The sequence below is a fragment of the Vanessa tameamea genome, chromosome 12 (genome assembly GCF_037043105.1).
Source record: "Vanessa tameamea isolate UH-Manoa-2023 chromosome 12, ilVanTame1 primary haplotype, whole genome shotgun sequence".
NCBI lineage: Eukaryota > Metazoa > Arthropoda > Insecta > Lepidoptera > Nymphalidae > Vanessa > Vanessa tameamea.
Window position 1 is genome coordinate 7,540,208 of NC_087320.1, and position 9,643 is coordinate 7,549,850.

General features: G+C 34.8%; 1 protein-coding gene across 1 annotated transcript; it reads left to right on the forward strand.

The window, feature by feature from the left end:
• Window positions 1-5,576: 5,576 nt before the first annotated feature.
• On the forward strand, window positions 5,577-9,317 carry LOC135193570 (uncharacterized). Its single transcript, XM_064216563.1, has 4 exons — window positions 5,577-6,255; window positions 7,048-7,285; window positions 8,158-8,846; window positions 9,127-9,317. Exons 1-4 carry the CDS (start codon window positions 5,577-5,579, stop codon window positions 9,315-9,317), a joined length of 1,797 nt encoding a protein of 598 aa, XP_064072633.1.
• The last annotated feature ends 326 nt before the right edge of the window (window positions 9,318-9,643 follow it).

The following is a 9,643-nucleotide window of genomic DNA, read 5'->3' on the forward strand; positions in this document are numbered from 1 at the left end:
TCAGTTCTATCGGTTAAAGAAATCTGCTTCTAAATTGAACTGCAAGATTTCACCTGTACATACTTACTTAAAAGCTTCTAATAAGATAGAACAACGTGGACATACAAAAATATTAATTAAAAAGCAATAATAATTCTTGAGAAAGCTCCTTGAGGCTGCCCGTTTTGGCCAAAAATAGGTCAAGGGGTCATTATGGAAGGAACGATTTTATATCTTAGTAATATTTATGTTAACAAATCAGAACTTGACTTTAAGCGAAAACATTTTGAAGTAAAGTTACAGCAGGCGAGACTTGATTGTCTGTGATCCAGCAATATCAATAAATATATCAACGTGACACGACTGCCTTAATATTATGATGATAGATTAATAAAAAAAAATGACTGGCTTTTCAAAATAAGTAAAAACCAATAACCTCTTTTACCATAAACTTAAAATTAAACATACCGAGATATAAACACCAACTCGGTTACCTAAAATGGCTAAAATCCTTCTTCCCATATTTTCCGCTAGACAAACATAGTTGAACAAGTTTCGTCATTAAAATATGGTGAAGAATTTATAAGTTTGTTTTAGCTTTTCGGTACTGAATATTATTATTTTATTCACTCTGAAAGCCAGATACAAAATACTTCTCTAATTTGATATTTTTTGTGTTTGTATCTCGTGAAAACAGTTTAATGAACCATGAATGACCATAGTTATCGTACTTAACAATAATACTAATAACTTACTTAGTACCATTCATCTAGGTCTTACTAGAAACTAGTAGTTGCAAGAAAAAAAAACTACATAAATAACAATATATAGGTTTAAACATATATACAAAAGTTCTATTAAAATCTTTACTTTTATGCGGCTTAACCAAAAACCGCATCTTAATAATTATAAAATTAAACATGGACGAGCAAATAGCCTATCTGGTGGTAAGTGGCCATCACTGCACATAGACAATAGCTCTGTAAGAAATATTAACCTTCCTTACATCGCCAAAGCGCCACTAACCTTGGGAACTAAGATGGCCTGTAGTTACACTGGCTTAGTCACTCTTCAAACCAGAACACAACAATACTGAGTAAAGAGGGTAAAATATTTGAGTAGTGGGTGGTACCTAACCAGGTGGGCTTACACAAAACTACCACCAAGTGAAAATACATATCGTTATAACAATCCTTGGAAAGAAAATATGGCCTACGATGTTATACAATTATGGCTATACAAAAGCAGTTGAAAATTAAAGAAATTAATAAAAATGGAAGAACAAATCGAATCAGCAAAACTATTTCCTGTTCCAATAATTGAAGTCTGCACTTTTTGATTACAATTCCCAATAGACGTATCCATTGTTAGACTGCGAAAATAATGATGATTGTAAGAGAAATCCACCGAGAGCTTGTTAGTTTCAGATATAAATTGACCATTCTAGCGATACTAACGACTAATTCATTTATATCTGAGCGGTTCTGTAAAGTTCAAAAATAAATTATTATTAAATTGTTTCGCTTGTGTAACTAACGAAAGGTGATCCAGGTCAAAGGAAACTTGTATGTAAATGTCAACTCCAAAGTTAAACACAATATTATTACAGTAACGAACAGTTACAGTACTGGTAAACCATTACGATAACGTTGTGTTTTTATTGATACTAAAGTCATAAATTTAGTAAATGTTAATGTTCTTTATTTCTAGTAAAGTACCTGATAAGAAATATATGCAGGCACGCAAAAATAAATATTAAAAAAAATACTAATTAAAGAAATCAAAGACACGGGCTTAGTTATTATAAGTGGTAATCATCATCATCATCATCAGCAGCAACCTGTAAATTTCCCACTGCTGGGCTAAGGCCTCCTTTCCCTTCAAGGAGAAGGTTTGGAGCATATTCCACCACGCTGCTCCAATGCGGGTTGGTAGAATACACATGTGGCAGAATTTCATTGAAATTAGACACATGCAGGTTTCTTCACGATGTTTTCCTTCACCGCCGAGCACGAGATGAATTATAAACACAAATTAAGCACATGAAATTCAGTGGTGCTTGCCTGGGTTTGAACCCGAAATCATCGGTTAAGATGCACGCGTTCTAACCGCTGGGCCATCTCGGCTCTAAGTGGTAATATAAATAAAAAAAATAAAACTAAAAATATTACTACAATTACATTACAAAGATGTTAACTTATAGAGGAGAGAAATTTGGAATATACCCTGTTTTAACACGTCGGCTACCTATGTATGTACGTATCTAGCCATTCCAAGCTGAGTTCTCTAATAATACTCTGTGTTATATTGTACACCAATGACACTTGAATATAGAAGACAGCGATCAAGCATTTAATTATATCGATTCTCATATATATCCAATTGATCTTAATATGTCATATATTATATATTGTTATCGTTATAATTCTGAGTTTCTTGCCGGTTCTGAAACTTATTAAAATTACAATTCAAACGTGCTTGTAAGAGCTTACTTGAATAGACCATATTCTTTAACTAAGATTTATACATAAAGTATCTTAGGCAGATAAATCAAATACAACAAAGTATAAAAGGAAAGAAGTATAGTATGGAAAATGATAGGCACCATTCATAAACGTACTAAGTAGTAGTACTAAGCTATTACTTCTATAAAAACTGACTGACTTATTATTACCAGTGAAAGTGTTGTTGGTGGTCGTGTATTATCTGATCTACAAAGTCAGGCCAAAGAGTGTTCTATTGTTGCACCGTCAAAATATAATCATGTATGAGGCTTAAGAACTTAATAAGTCAATTAATTATATTTGCATTAGTAAATATTCGACTCGGCCGTAAAATTGTTGAAATACATACGTATTGCCTCAGGGAATTCCATTAATTCAATAAAATGACATATCAAAATCCTAAGAGAAAGGATATAATGTGCTTTTACAATATTATGAAATGATATTAATATTTTTATACGTAATGTTGAACAGTAATTAATTTATTACGAGTAATATTTAGGTTATTTTAATACATTTCTTTTTGTACAACAGCTGTAACTGAGACTTTGATGTGTATATTTTAACATAATATCATTATTATGTTTTGAGATAATTGTACTGTTTTCGTGTGAAGCTATTTTCTTTTTAATTTCACAAAATAATTATGTTTTTTTTTGGCACAAAATAATCAATCGCTTGCTTATCTTTTTTATTTTATTTTATTTGGGATGGTCAGTGTTATTCTTCTTCTGCCTACATTACGTTACGTCTACGTATATATTGTAAGAACACTGTGACACTCGTAAAATTTGTGCAAAGAACACACACAAACCTATATTCAATAATTATTTTGTGTTGCGTAAATGGTTTTACAACAGGAACCCAGACAGCGTCCAAAGTGCAAAATTCGCAGAACATTGTAAAATTTAAAGATTGTTAAAGGACGTTTATGCAAGTATTATCCAATTAGCGAGCTCATGCATGAAAGCACACCTTGGAATTGCAACGATCGTCTCCTGGCGATTTCTTTATCACGTTGAAAATTGTATACAATTAAAAAAAACAACTGTATCTCTTTCGCTGGTCAGAATGTTTTATTTTCCGAACCGATAGTAATTTTAACTTTGACTACCAACAAGCAAGTGTTATTCTTCCGAATTGAATAAATTAATTTGACAGTGAATTTATTACACACAATCCATACTTTTTAACTTGGTCTCTTTTATATTTGACGTTCTTCATCATTAATAACTTTCATCCCTTTACTATTCATGCCTATATTATATGATAATCTGTTTTCTTTCAACTTTTTTGTTTCTGGAGCAAATTTCCTCTTACATATTAATTTCGTGTTCTATCTATTCCTGTTTACTCCATGTGCTTCTCAATATCCTCTTTTCGACAGGGAGCACTCGCTTTTCATCCTTCACCTCAGTAGCCCAACACTATCCGCAAAACGAATTTAATTAGAATGTTATAATTTATTTCTTTAATTTAAGGCAAACTTGAGGAACACAAGTAATCCTTATGAGCTATCAAATAAAGTGGGCGTGGTGCATAATAAGCTAAGCGTTCGGACATACAGAAAATCAACCTTTTAATCGTTTTTCAATCAATTGCTTTACTTCATGGTAATTGTCGTGGGCTTGGAAAAGCACATCACTCTTATTTGGTAAAATAGATACCAGCAAACTGTTGCTCCATTCGTCATGAATCACTGCTACATCCAATATATTTTCTATCCTTCTAAGTCATCCTTAGAACATTCAGTTCTACCTTTCCAAATATATTATTTTTAAACTCTTAAAACCAACCTAAATATTGATGTTCTTATGAAATAAGAAGTAAAGAAAAAACCCCTTGGTCGTCCCCCTACTGGATCAACGCTTGCTCTCCTCTTAAGAAGGTTTGGAGATCATTCCACTACACTACTCCATTGTGAGTTGGCTAATAAACAAGCGGCAGAATATAATCCAGCACACACCACGTAAAAAAAATTGTAAATACTCAACTATACGATACGAAGTAATTCTTATAAAATACGTTTTATTAACTTCAATTAACCATTAAAATCAATATCTTTTAGTTTCATAAGTTACCACTGTTTATAATAATATATATCTTTTAATTATATTATAACATAACTTAAATTGAAAGTAATTTATCACAGAACGAAATAAAGTTGGGTCATTTTTCTACCTAAATCGAGTTTCAAAGTAATAAAGATCCAAAACTGAAGTCCATTATACGATTTTCCCTAAAGTAAATATTTCTAATTATCATTTTTATGGATTTGCTAAATAAATTTTATTAAGAAGTCTTTCATTATTTTTTCACATTTTTATTTCAGTCAAATTTAAACCTTTTAAAAACGATATCATGAAAGATTTCATTTATAACTGCATACCCTACGTTAAACCGAGGGATTAGCAAGGTATTTTCCCCATTTTGTTTTGCGATTAATGAGATCATTAGACTCTTGACTCAAAGTTCACTTATGAGATTACAGACTTATAATATAAATTTATTACTTAAGTAACTTATAACAAAATTATCGATCTCGCAAAATATGTTTTGCTTCATTACTAAAATAATTCAATTACAAGTTTGAAAACAATCATTTTAGTTCATAGAAATAATATAACTACACAAATTTAGTATAGAGTTTGCGGTTGTGGTCACAACTGTTTAGCGTGAAAATGGGCTTGGTTCAATTATCCACAATTTCGCTAAAATTGACGTTACTAGCTTAAATTAGGTAAATTTGTGTTGAATGGGATAATTTAGTTTGAATGAAAATCGCAATTGCTATGAAATTTCTACTAAGAGGCACCTATAACGAACTTGTAATTACAGAATATGTGAAAAAAACTACAAGTGCTATGAGAAACATAAGTCACTTAATATAGATCTTGTTAAATACTTCGGATATATTTACAAATTTTTGGTATGATTAAAGGTCGACCCATGCTTTGAGAAATACATACAAATTAAATATTACTAATAGATAAAAAAATATTAATGTTACAATTTCTTCTTTGTTTGAACTCTTCGAATATAAAATAATAACGTATTAGAAATCCTTTTCGAAATCCCATAACTTGACTGGATATGACTAAAAGAAGACTTCAAGTCGTGTGTCGCATGCGTTCGCGTGCGTACGGTTTGAGAACGATGAGTTATAAGGCAAAAGATAATTTTGAACAAGTAATTACAACGGTAAAATATAGCTTGTGCAACATTGTTATTAATGAAGTGCTTGCGATCGTCTGCAATAAAATAGACGTCATAGACAAGGACAGTATTTGTCGAATCTGTGAAAAAGCGTTTTCAGAAAACGAAATAACAATAGCGAAGAATTTACTTTTTGATTCGATCTCAAACAGCAAGAAGAAGACGAGAAAGCGGAAAGGAAAAGTGTTGAGAGACATAGAGGATATTATTTGTTGTCTTAAAGAAAGTGATCCAGAGCTAGTTCCCATTTTTGTAGCTCGGGAATTGCACAAACTACCTCCAGTGTCGTTCGATCACCTGGACACTACTCGGATCTACAAGGATCTTGTTAAGTTAAGACAGGATATAAATAGAATTTCAGAAAATTACGTAACCAAAGAAGAAATACTAGAACTAAAATCAAAACCGCGCCCTGCACACAGGCCACCCATTGATAAATCGTTGCCGACGGCGACACATATTGTAAACAACGATACTTTAGAACTTACCGGCGATTCTAATACACAAGTAATTACTACAAAATCTAAGAAATCATTTGCAAATGTAGCCAAAACGGGTGAGTGGAAGCTGGTTCAGAGGAAAAGATATAAAAATCGATTTATGGGAAACAAAGGAAAAGCGGTTGTCCAGCCAGATAACAACTTTAAAGCGGCGGATGTTAGTATTCCTATATACATTTACAATGTTTCAAAGTAGACAACAGAAGGAGATATTTTAAAATATATTAAAAATAAAACAAATCTCGACGTTAATTTAATTAAGTGGAATATGAGGCACGATAAAGCGTATTGTGCTTTTAAAATTTTTGTGCCCCAGTATAAACTTGAAACGTTTTTGTATGACGATTTCTGGCCGGAAGGAGTCTCATCTCGTCGTTTTATTAGTTTTCGTCAAAGAGGTGAAGAGTCCGAAGGCAAGCAAGAAATAAATAAATCATAATGAATAATATTACACCCATAAAATTCATAAATTTTAATTGTAAGAACGTAATGAGATCCACAGACTGTATCAGACAGCTTTGCCTTAAGGCGGATATCGTTGCGCTCCAGGAGACCTGGTTGCTGCCACATGATTTGTCCTACCTAGGTACCATCGACGACGGGTTTGCATATACCGGCACCTCTGCTGAGTCCTGAGGGGCAGGCCATACGGTGGAGTGGCCCTGCTATGGAGAAAGTCAGTGTTCCCGTGCGTAACAGAGATAAAAATTGCTAGTGTTCGGGTGGCGGCCGTTAAAATAGTAATGGAGGCCGAGTGAGTATGGTTATATCGGTATATATGCCCACCGCGAAACCGGAAAACCTAATCGAATACACGGACTGCCTTAATGAAATAAATGCGTTAATAGAAAGCAACGACGTGGAGTCTGTATATGTGCTTGGGGACTTTAATGCGCATCCGGGTGAGTTATTTGGAAATGAATTATCAAACTTCTGTGTCGAACTAAGGTGGTCGTGCGTGGACATAGAAATGCTTCCTCCGGACAGTTGTACATTTGTGAGTGACGCGCACGGCTGTCGGCGCTGGCTCGATGATTGTGTGACGACCGACGCGGCCAGGCGCTCGATTCGTAGTGTTGCGATTTTGTACGATGTTTACTCATTTACCTTTAATTATCGCGTGTGATTTTCACCTAATAACACCTAAGTTGATATGTCCTAATTTATTGGTTAATAAAGTCATATGGGGGGAAATAAACCCAGAACAGATCAGTGAATATTCGAAACTATGTCAACTTAAACTAAATAAAATTGTTTTACCCGAGCATTTTTATGAATGCGGTGATAGTTTTTGTAGTGTAATGAACCATAAATATGTCTTAAAACAAATGTATAATAAAATTGTTCAAATACTTTGAGAGGCGGCTGTGAACTCCTATGTAGGCCCTACTTTTCGAAAATATAGACCTGTGCCGGGGTGGAATAAGCACATCAGTGACGCTCACAGGGCGGCGCGGTTATGTTATCAAAATTGGTAACAAATGGGTAAACAGATGGGGGATCGGTTTATAACGACATGAGGGAAAGTAGACGAATTTTTAAATCGAAATTAAAGTTATGTCAGGATAATTAAAATCAAATAAAATTAGATATAATAGCGCATCAACACGCTGGTAAAAATTTTAGTAAGTTTTGGAAAACAACAAATAAATTAAACCCAAAATCAAATAGCCGTCCTGTGAGCGTTGCTGGCTCGCACGAACCCCGAGATATAGCAAACATCTTTAAACGACATTTCAAGGCTGAGCTACCGAGCGGCACTGGTGTTCGGATGCTGAACACTGAGCAAAGTCAATGGTCGTTAGATTTTCCGCTGACGATATAAGCAGAGTATTGAGTCGAATGGTGCGAGGTAAGTCGCCTGGTCACGATGGGCTGAGTGTTACGCATCTGAAGTAAGCTGGAGCTGACTTGACGAGAGTTCTTGCTATGTTTTTTAATTTATGTCTGAGCCATAGTTACCTGCCGGAGGATCTTGTGCACACTGTAGTGGTACCAATATTGAAAAATAAAACAGGGGATGTATCCAATGTTGCGAATTATAGACCGATCTCACTAGCCACGGTCATAGCTAAGGTATTGGACAGGCTGCTTGATGGACATTTGGAGAGGCATATTAAACTTCACGATTCTCAATTTGGTTTTAGACCCGGTCTTTCTACAGAGAGCGCCATCCTTTGCCTCAAGCAGACTGTACAGCACTATACAGCTAGAAAAACTCCTGTATATGCCTGTTTTTTGGATCTATCTAGGGCCTTTGATACTATAATATATGATGTACTATGGAATAAACTAAGGGAGGAGACGGATGTACCCTTCGTAGTCACATCTGTTTTGCAATATTGGTACCACAACCAACGCAATGTAGTAAAATGGGCAGGCGAGCGGTGTGAGACAAGGGGCTTGACCTCGCCTCGTCTATTTAACCTGTACATTAATGGACGGCTTGGTGAGCTGGGTAATAGCAGTATCGGTTGTCATGTGGGGGGCGTCTGCGTAAATGACATCAGTTACGCTGACGATATGGTATTGCTAAGTCCCTCTATCGGCGCGTTACGAAAATTATTAAGTATATGTGAGAGGTATGCTGGTGCCCAGGGACTGAGATACAACGCGAAAAAAAGTGAACTCCTGGTGTTTAAAGCCGGTAAGAAAGTTTATACTAATGTTCCACCTTTATATCTTGGTGGCACTGCTTTAAGAAGAGTAGAACGGTTTAAGTATCTGGGTCACTGAGTTTCAGACAACCTCAGCGATGACGAGGACTTGGAGCGAAAGTGAAGGGCGCTGTTTGCACGGTGTACTGAACGTGTAAAGGTAACCTTGTTCAAGGCATATTGCCAATCCCTTCACACCTGCAGCCTTTGGATTAAGTATACGCAGCGCGCGTACAGCGCTCTGAGAGTTCAGTACAACAATGCATTCAGAGTGCTGTTCGGATTGCCGCGCTACTGTAGCGCCTCTGAAATGTTTGCTGAGCTTTTATGCTATTATTCGCAAGAGGAGTGCATCTGCGTTTCGGAGGTTACGAGCTAGCTCGAACGGCATTCTGTGTGCACTAGCTGACCGCTGGGACTCGGAAATACTGCGCCACTGGATACGGCTACATGCTGTCTAAGAATGGCGATTATTGTTTTTGTGTTTGTTTCTGTTTTGTTTTGTTTGCTTTTATTATTGTATTTTTTTTACTAACATTAATTATAAGGTTGCCATGTAATACTAAAATTAAAATATGGACTATGTCTGAGACAAAATAAATAAATAAAATTAAATAAAAGAAATAAATTTAGTTATTGATTAAAACTTAATCATGCTTTTATTATGATAAAAGTCAGTAAATAAGCGAGATTAATATTCGGCTTTACGTCAGTAAATTATGTTCTATTTAATTCTATATGTTCATCAAATTTCATTGGTAATAAAAAAACAATGTATGTACCAAAA

Coding starts and splice junctions, on each gene's coding strand:
- LOC135193570 (XM_064216563.1), top strand. CDS start 5,577: ATGACTAAAAGAAGACTTCAAGTCGTGTGTCGCATGCGTTCGCGTGCG. Junction 6,256..7,047: donor TGCAAATGTAGCCAAAACGG/GTGAGTGGAAGC, acceptor ATGCGTTAATAG/AAAGCAACGACGTGGAGTCT. Junction 7,286..8,157: donor ATTCGTAGTGTTGCGATTTT/GTACGATGTTTA, acceptor TCTGAGCCATAG/TTACCTGCCGGAGGATCTTG.